Source organism: Octodon degus, unplaced genomic scaffold, assembly GCF_000260255.1.
Source record: "Octodon degus isolate 3935 unplaced genomic scaffold, OctDeg1.0 scaffold00239, whole genome shotgun sequence".
Lineage (NCBI taxonomy): Eukaryota > Metazoa > Chordata > Mammalia > Rodentia > Octodontidae > Octodon > Octodon degus.
The window spans coordinates 1,396,785-1,406,352 of NW_004524815.1; the positions used below are offsets into that span (position 1 = coordinate 1,396,785).

Genomic DNA, 9,568 nt, shown 5'->3' on the forward strand with positions numbered 1-9,568 from the left:
CTGTTCCCCAGTTCCAGCCCTTCACACACAGGTCCTTCTCCATGAGCTCCAGGCGGTAGTGAGTTTTGAAGAAATCAGAGAGTTTCTCAAACTCCTGCGGGTGGAGAAGAAAACGCACAGCAGCAGTGACTCTTAAGACTACACAGCTTTACCGCCCTGGAACCACCTCTGGGAACAAAGCCTCGAGTCCACCTGACTTTATAGCTCACCTCTGAAGTTGCTTAAAAGGTGACACACAGGCTCTTTCTAAGAAGCAGACCTTAGGCTAAGACGGGTGTAAAGGAAGGGACGGACCGATACTGCCGCCTACACATCTCAGCTGACTCTTTTTAAATTTTGAGACACAACTGTAACTAAACATGAAGTTGCTCAAGTTGGGCTCAAACTTGCAATCTTCCAGTCTCCCCTGTGACACCATGCCTGGTTTAAGATTCTAAATCTAGCTCAAAGTAGCTGGCATTATCCACCTTAAAAAATAGTAATCTAGAGTCAAAACATGACAAGGACATGGTGGTGCGCGCCCATAATCCCTGCACTTGGGAGGCTAAAGCGAGAGGATTGCTTCCTAAGGCTGGCCTGGGCCACCTGGTGAGTTCAAGGTCAGCCTGAAGGACATTGCAAGTCTCAGAAAAAACCAAAGCAGAACACGCATTGTGCAGCGGCCTTAAGAACCCTGCTTATGGAGCCCAAACCAACAGACAGCAGCATGGTTATCACAAGGAACACCAACTCTCTAGAGGCTTGCCAATAACCAAGATGGCCTGGCAAGAGGGGACTTGAAGTGGGCCTCACCGATTCCCGGAAGCCATCATATTTGTAGACATGGCCATTCTTGGTGAGCAGTTTCAGTCCATGGCCCAGAGCTACCCGGCGCCAGATGCCCTCTGTCAGCTCCCCGGCCTGGACGTTGTCCACTTTGCCTGTCTTGCTGTTCTTGAACATGATGCCCTGGCGGCTCAACCTTAGGCGACCATCATTCTGCAGGAAATAATTGGCCAGATGCAGGAGCACGACACACGAGACTGACGGCCCAGGTCTATCCCACAGCCTCTCTGGCTGCCAAGGACTGGTGAGGTCTCCAGAGCAGGAATGGCAACCGGGAGGACCAGTAAAAAAAAGCACCAAGCGTCCCGGAGACCTGAACTCTGCTGCTCTTGCATCTGCAGCCTTACAGACCCGCAAGTTCCCTATTTATTAGCAGCAGGGATTGGACTTGAACAGAGCCACAAGCCTTCAGCCCTGGAGGTGCTGCAACCCTTGGGAGGCCTGTCTCTGCTGTCTTTGCTGGGAGAAACAACAGGTACACAACATCCCAGTCTTCAGAAGTTGCAGCATCACCGAAGTTACGCTTCTGCAAGAACAACTCCCTGCTCTGCTTCCCTCGGCACCCCTACCACACGCCCTAAGCCCGCTCACCATGGAACCTTTCACCTCCTGGTAGATGTCGTTGAACTCCAGCGTCTCGGCCATGCTGACCTGCCCGGGGTGGCCGGGAGCCAGGCCCCAACTTCTGGATGGGGGTGCAGGAATTCAGAGTGCGGAGGATCTGGGTTCAGGAGGGAGGAGATAGACCTGCATGGTGCCGCCTCGCTGCGATCGCGGCCCTGCCGGGTTCCGAGCCCAGGTGCGCGGGAGCAGGCAGGTCCCGGCCCCTCTCTACCAGGAACCTGCAGGCCGCTGACACCCCAACCCGACACACTGAGGTGCGCCCTGGGGAGCCGGCCTGGAGCGGAGGCGGCGTGCAGGGCCCCTTCCCCTGGCGCCCACGACCCCCTCCTGCCAAAATGGTCTCGCCCGCCGCCCGCCGATTTGAACGCGGAACGGTCCACAGCGAGCATCGCGCAGGGGAGCAGGGCGAGCGCCCGCCTGGGGACCGGGACCCGCGACCTCTCACCTCTCTCAGCCGCTGCCTCGCGACTGCCCCGGGTGGGCGGTGGGCGCGCTAGGGACGCTAGGGAGGGGCGGGGGGGCTCCAGTGGAGCTTTTCCCGCGTGCGCGCCCCGGATCCCGCCACCGGAAGTATCTCACGAACCATAGAGAGAAAAAGCCGGCTAGAGGGGCCCGGGCCGCGCAGGCCGACGAGACTGGCGGATAGATCGTCGGTGACTCTGGACGACCTGAAGGAGTCGCGGGAGCCGTGGGAGCCGTGGAATCCAGCCCCGAGGCAAACTGACTCGCAAACGGGAGCATGGAAAGCGCTGTAGTATAAAGCTGCAGGCACTTGTGCAAGGGGTGACTAGAGTCAAAGGGGGAGTCGTGTGGCTCTCTATAGGGCTGGGGGTGTGTTGGACACAGGAGCTTCACTCCTCCAGCCGTTTCTGCGGCGTGCAAAGGGTCTGCCCGCGGGACAGCATCCGCGCGCTGTGCAGGAACGCAGCCCGCCGCCGCGCCAAACTCGGGGGTCTGTGGCCGGCCGGCCTGCCTGCTGCCCCGGCGCCCGTAGCTGGGGTCACACCCCTTCTGCAGGCAGGGCGCTGCCCGCGCCCGGGTCTCCATTCCCTCCCCAGTCCCCGGCCAGGAGCTGGCGCGGGGCCCGCAGGCTGCGAGCACCGTTGTCTGGTTAACGTGGTTGCCAGAGCTGAGCCGATACACTTGGCCAGCCTCACCTCCCGCCCTCCAGCCACCCCGCAGCCCCAGAGCAGTACAGGCCTGGAGGCGATGTTGAATGGCCCCCATCTCTTTGTGCAGATGAGGAAACTAAAGCCCAAAAGGGCGTTTCCCGGGGTCTCAGGGAGTTGGCAACAAAGCCAGAGACTGGAGCCCAGATCGAAAACCAGTGGGGGTCTCTGAACATAGTCACAGCAGCTCTGTGCTCAAGGTGACTGATAGTGTGTGTGTGTGCCATATAAAGTCGGAATATTTAATTCCCCATACAGTCATGACACAAGCATGCTAGCCCAGTCCTGGGATAGCAGACAACAGAATGCCTGCGGAGCTGGTTAAATAGCCCTGTGGCCAGCTCTGCCTAGCCTTATAAATTCAATTAGCTTTAATGCATATGTACCGCGGGCTCATTATGAATCCAGTGCACTTCCAGGCTTTGAGGAAGTGAAGGCGCAGGATAGGAACAGCCCCAGCCTTCCAGACAGTGCGCACAATGGACTAGAGGTTTGGATAAGTAGCCTACCGGTAGGAGAGAAAGCTACGCCAGGGGCCAGCCCTTGCCAGCTGGCATTAGGGATATGGGACTCTGCTGGTCCCTTCTCCCGACACCCAGAGAAATGGTCAAGAGAACCACACACATGCTCTTGCACTGTTGGAAACTCAGCTCAGCTCAAAGGGGCTGTTGATGACTGGCAGAGGGGCGTCTCGAGGGGCCTCAAGGAGACTCTGAGGCAGCTGGTGAGCGGGGACGAGGATGCAGCCAAAGAGCGCGGAGGCAACAGTAGGCAGAGTGCAGATAAAACATGAGTCCCAGAGGGCCCTCACCAGCTGCAGGCAGGCAATCAGGAGCCCAGCTGGAGACCCCACCCTGGCGGTGACATCACTGGGGAGTGGGGTGGAGACGAATAAAAGGGGGTCCCCCGCCCTGGCCTCAGACTCTTGGCAGACTGAGTGTAGAGCAGTAGAGCAGTAGAGCTCCTGGGCGCTGGGCTGGGGCGCCTGGCGTGGGAGAACGCCTAGCCCTTCTGGGCTTGCATCTGTGTCCCCTGTCCCTCCTGAACACCTCTCCTGAGGCTGCCACTGGGCCCCAGGGGTGTCCCCAGCACTGTGGCAGCATGAACTGCATCTCGGACTTCTTCACCTACGAGACCACCAAGTCGGTGGTGGTAAAGAGCTGGACCATCGGGGTCATCAACCGAGCGGTCCAGCTTCTGATCATCTCCTACTTCGTGGGGTGAGTGCGTGCGTGGCCCTTGGGGCCCAGGATGGCCGCTGCCTGGTGGCCCATCCTCTGTCCTCCCAGTGCTTCTGTAGGGCTTCACTCTGGCGGGAAGCACTTCCTCCCTGAAGAGCCACCTCAGCCACCCAAGGCCAGGGCTTGGTCCTCAGATGGACCCTTTGCCCCTTGTCCTCCAGAGTGGGAGAGTGGCTTCTAGACCAGAGGAGTGGGGTCCTCACCACAGCTCTATGCCTGCAGCCAGAGAAGCAGCCCCTTCCCTCCCTGTAGCTTCTGCTGCCTTAGATCAACTCTGTGGATGTCAAAAAGAGCAGAATGTCCCAGAGGTGCCGGCACTGGGGTGATGTTGTGATCGGGTGATAGGGCTGACTGGGGGGAGAAGGGCCACTGGGAAGGGTTTAGAACGAGTTTCCTGCCTGTGGGAGCAGTGACAGGCAAGCTCAGAGAGAGTGCTTGCTCCTGGAGGAGGACAAAGGGCGGGACTGCTCCTTGAGCGAGAGAGAGAAAGGCACAGAAACTGCTCTGCTCGGGGAGAAAGGTAGCTCTCCTGAGCCCAGTTGGAATCTCTTGCAGAGAACCTAGAAATGCTGTGTGGGTCTCCACCTCTCTCTTCCTCAGCACCCGGAAACCCACCCCTGCAGTTGCTTCAGGGCTGGTGAGGTCCCAGCACCCCTGCTGCACACACCCTTCCACTCAGACAACAAAAGTGGGAGCAGACATGGCAGAGGGGTGCCGGCTCTGTCCTGAGGTCATCGCCGCACACCAGTGGGCAGCAAGAGATGCAGGCAGGGCTGGGGCTGCTCCCTCCTTCCTGGCCTGGGCGTCCCCCACGCTCTGAGACAATGGCTCTGTGTGTGTGCTACAGCAAGCCACTCGCTGGACTGTGCATCTGTGGAAGTTGAGGGCGACCTCCCGTGAGCTGGCTTGGTGGCCGGAAAGATCACATGGAGGAGTGCAAGGGCGGGTGTGGCCATGGGCAGGGGTCCGTGTACCAGCAACTCGTGCTTCTGTGTTTGGCCAAAGATTCAGCATTGGGACCTCCTGGGGCTTGGAGCTTTGGAGTGGGATTGCGTGGCTCTGAAGCTGCACTAACATTGAGACTCGGTGAGACGAGGCCTGTGGTGCTCCCTGTGCGCCTGTCCAAAGTGGGAGTCCCTGCCTAGGTGTCTGTCTATCCAGTGCCATGACATTTGTGGGCACCAGCTGGTCCGTCAGCCCAGGTGACTGCAAACCCGTCTCGGCACATTCCCAACCTGCGCTGCCTCCGTGGGCTGCAGACAGGAGAGGATAGAGCTGGAGCCAGCTGGCTGCCTTGCCAGGCCCTCGGCCCCCTCCCCAGCCGTGCCCAGACTGCATCCTCCAGGGCTGGGGGCTGGGCCCCACTACAGAGGGCGCCTGCCAGGCTCTCTGGCGTCTCGATATCCATCCTGATCCATCTCTGCCTGACGGCTCCCAGAGGGTCCCACCGTGCACTTACACCAAGACCGCGCTCTGCAGCCAGCTTGTCCGGCCAGAGCCACATCTCTGTATGCCAGCCCTGCCCTGCAACAACTTTGGGAATCCACTGTCCTTGCCCGAGCAAGGTTGTAGCCAGTGTCTCCCCACCTCACCAGATGTAAGAGGCTGGGGACAGATGGGGCCAGGACAAGCTGACAGGGTGCTTTGATGGTGACCTTCGGACCGGTGGAGAGGTGGACACTGAGTCAGGGATGCCACGAGTGACTGAGATCTCAGCTGAAGCTGCACAGGGCGAGGGGAGCCACTTCCAGGAGGTGCTCAGCCTCCAGAGGGAACTGCAGCAGCAGCTGCTTGGGGACAGGGTAGGCAAGAGGAGGCGCAGGCACAGGTGCCCTCCACAGAGGGCAGAAAAAGTGGATTTGGGAGGATCGAGGGAAAGACATACAGCAGGGCAGGGACGGAGGCAGCAGGGGGCAGTGGTGTGAGATGCAGGGGACACAGGGCTCTGGTCTCACACATCCAGGGTGGCTTTATTTTCTCAGAAACTCTGTACAAGTTGTGTGTGTGTGTGTGTGTGTGTGTGTGTGTGTGTGTGTGTTCAAGGCTGAGAAACACAGGCGTACTCGGTTTGAGCTGGAACATTGCCACGGCCCAAGCACTGAGGTTTACAGAAGCAGACATGGAGGCAAGGAGAAGAGAAACAGCCAGAGCAAGGGAGAGGCCGCAGATTTAATATCGTAGTGTGCACATGAACTTCATCCTTCACCTGGATGGGTGGTGCACACCTGTAATCCCAGCTCGCTGGGAGGCTGAGGAAGGAGGATTGCAAATTTGAGTGCAGGCTGGGCAATTTAGCACACTACCGAGAGCCTGTCTCAAGATAAAACGAAAAGTGTTGGAGCGCGTAGCTCAGCTAGCTGCGAATGAGGGTTCAACGCCAGGACCACAGAAGAAGCTCACAATGGCCTTGCCTGGTATTCCGGCCAGGAGGGAGACCACCTGAACTCCCCCCAGACACGGCCAGCCAGTCTTGTCACCTTCAGAGCAGCTTCTGGCCTCATCTGGTCATATGCCCGCCTCATGCGATGGACACCACTTGTGGCCAGCTCCTCCCCATCCCCAGGTGCATGAGAGAGCGGCTGGAGCTGCCTAGAGTTTCTCTGGGCCCTGGGGCCAAGAGTGACCTCAAGTGGTGGCACTCCTGGGCACCAGGTCCCTCTGCATCCTGCAGGCGCTGGGGAGGGGGTGGCATGCTGGTGGTGCATGTGGAATCCCAGCATGCTGGGAGGCTGAGGCAGGCAGGAGGATGGCAGGTTCAAGAGCTTGATGGCCACTTCTCAGGACCACAGATGGCTGAGGGGGCCTCCAACCCCTTTTCCCCTGTCCCAGCCTCCTCCTACCCCCCAAACTCGGTGTTCCTCAGCATGCCTGGTCCAGAAGCCTCGGGCCCCACTCGTGTCCAGTGCCTGGAGGTGACTGTGGGACTCAGCTCTGGGACAGGCACTGTACTGACGCCCCGCCCCCTCTTCTCCCGGGCCAGCTCACCCCTCAGCACACACCCTGCACCCAGTCCCCAGGCGCTTCCCACACCTCCCGCCCCTTCCGCTCTATAAATAATAAACCAGGAGCCAAGGAAAAAATAAGTCAGAGCAGTAGCGTCAATGCCAAGAATCGGAAGAATAGGGCTCCATGGGCCCGGCTCGGCCTGGTCTGGACCGGAACCGCCTCTCTCTGGGGGCTACAGGGCGCCCCCAGGGGGCCGATGCAACCCTTCGAGTTACTTAACTAAGAGGGAGAGAGAATTCCACAGCCTTCCCTTGGTTAATTGTCCCAAGGCTCCAGCCCCTCCCACCATCACTGTTATCCCCAGCAGGTAGAGCCTTCCAGGCCCAGGGGCCGGGCAGATGGCTCAGTAGAATAAGCGCTTGCCTGACAAGCACAAGGGCCTGAGTTCAAGCGTCTGTTCCGCCCCCCCCCCTAAAAAAAAGGATCCAGGCCTGCACCTGGAGCAGACCCCACAGGGGCTTCAGGGCGGTGGGCAAGTGGTGCCCTGTGCCTCAGTTTCCCTGCTTGTGATGTAGAGGTGACACAACAAAGGGGGGCATCATCTAAGCGCATAACCTGTACAATGGAGCTGTTACTGCACGCATGCAGGAAGTTGCCGTGAGCACACTGCCACAACCCCTGTCCCCCCTCGCACCTCCCCCACTCCACAGACCTACTCCACAGAGCTGCTGTGCTCCACGGATGGATGCCTGGTGATTTCAGTGTTCTGCAGTGAAGGCTCCCATACCTTCAGCTAGGACACAGCCAGGCAGAGCTCCTCCCCTCTCCAAGTAGGAGGAACTGCACGAGGGAGACCGTACAGACGCCAAGAGGGGAGGGCTCCCGGGAGCGCTTTACACGCAGGGAGTAACTCGTAATGGTGCATTAATCCCTCGGCAGGCAGCCACAACACAGGTAGCAGGCGCAGAGCCATTTCCCACCCAAGAAAGCTGGGAATTCAAGACGGCCCCTTGAGAAGCTGGATAAGCACTTGATAACAGGAGCAGTGATGGGTGTGTTAAGAGCTTCATAGAATCATCCCGCCATGTGTGCAAGTTTCAAAACACTGTGCCATTACGGCAGCTCAGCTCAAAGTGCAGGAGCTGGCGGGCGTGGTGCTGCACGCCGGCAAGGCCAGCATTCTGGGAGGCTGAGGAGGGAGGGTCGTGCAGCTCCGAGCCTGGCCTGTGACTGGGGACTTAGTGAGACCCTATCGCGAAATTAGGGCTGGGGATGTAATCATTGTTGTTGTTGTTGTTGTTGTTGTTGTAGCACTGGAGACTGAGCCCAGGGCCTTCACCTGGAACCGCATCCCCAGCTGTTATTTTTAAACAACCCTCCTGCTCTGGCCTCCGACATGCAGAGATTACAGGTGTGCACCACCCCACCTGGCTTTGTTTTGCTCCTCTGAGACAAGGTCTGGCTCATGCTGGCTCTGAACTCACTATGCAGCCCAGGCTGGCCTCAACCTTGCAGCAATCCTCCTGCCTCAGCCTCCTGAGTGCTGGGATTACAGGTGTGTGCCATCACTCCTGGCTGAGAATTTTTTAATTTTATTTTATTTTATTTTACGTGTGTGTGGGGCCAGCTCAGCCCACCAGGGGGCGGGGCTGGCTGGCATGTGGTGCTGGGGGATTGAACCGCGGTCCCTATGCTTTGCTAAGCTTGTTCTAAGTAGGTGCTTTAGACCACTGAGCCATCTCACCAGCCCCTATTTTGTTATTTTTTTTAAGACAGGGTCTCCCTCTGCATTTCAGGTTGGCCTTGAGCTTACTTTGTAGCCCAGACTGGTCTCAAACTCACAGTGATCTTCCTGCCCAAGCCTTCCAAGTGCCAGGATTACAGGTGTACACCACCATGCCCAGCTTGAAAATTAAATTTTAGAAAGAAAAGAGATTGGAGCACAGGAGGCCTCACTTTAGGGATTACTCTCTTCTCGCTGAAAACCGCTTGTGAGTGGCAGCCTGCTGCACTATGAAGGTGACAGATGACTGTGGCCTCCAGTGCGTTCAGGGAGCTGCTCCCCACTGCATCCCAGCACTGGGGGCGCCAAGGTTCGCCCTACCCAGTCTCCCCTGAGCAGGGCTCTCTTTTCCACATGCCTGTTCACGGCGAGCTGAGTCCCCAGTTGGCCACCAGGTGGCAGCGCAATCCCAGCAGTGACCTGGGATCCTGCCAGCTGCCCCATTCATTCCTGTACTTGCCCAGAGATGCCCCCATCCTTTGACCGCTTGGGTGAAGACGGTTGGCCACCCGTATCGAGGGCCCCGCCAACACCCGGGGCCCAGGGGTATGTACAGTTCTCAACTAAAGAGAGCAAAGGCCTTGCACGCGCAAGGGTGGCCGAGGGCAGAGTGTGAACCCTGGATTACAGTCACAGACCAGCGCAGGAAACCCTAGCGCTCCCTGCAGTTCAGACATGCCTATCCCGTCCTTGCCACTTTCTGGTACAGGAATCGAACTCAGCTCCTTGTGCTTGCCAGGCAGGCACCTGTGCCACGGAGCTGTATACCCAGCCCGTTGCAACTTTTGGCAGCAGCTCGAGTCCTCCTTACATTAGGAGGTGTGAGCAAGATATGGTAGATGCTGCTGCTGCTGCTGAGCACCGTGTAGCAGAAGGCAGCTCCGGAAACATGGTGGACGCTGTGTCCTCATCCACTCACCCTCCAGACATGGCACTGCACGATGTCTGGCTCTTCCCTCAGGGCAAGAGAGCTTTCTTTT

General features: G+C 58.5%; 1 protein-coding gene across 1 annotated transcript in view; it reads left to right on the forward strand.

Moving 5' to 3' along the window:
• Positions 1-3,579: 3,579 nt before the first annotated feature.
• The window catches only part of P2rx3 (purinergic receptor P2X 3), a 22,993-nt gene continuing 17,004 nt past the window's right edge, over positions 3,580-9,568 (forward strand). The window contains exon 1 of the mRNA XM_004645766.2: positions 3,580-3,838. Coding sequence (XP_004645823.1) covers positions 3,720-3,838 — 119 coding nt within the window. The 5' untranslated portion in view covers positions 3,580-3,719. The remainder of the gene's footprint in view (positions 3,839-9,568) is intronic.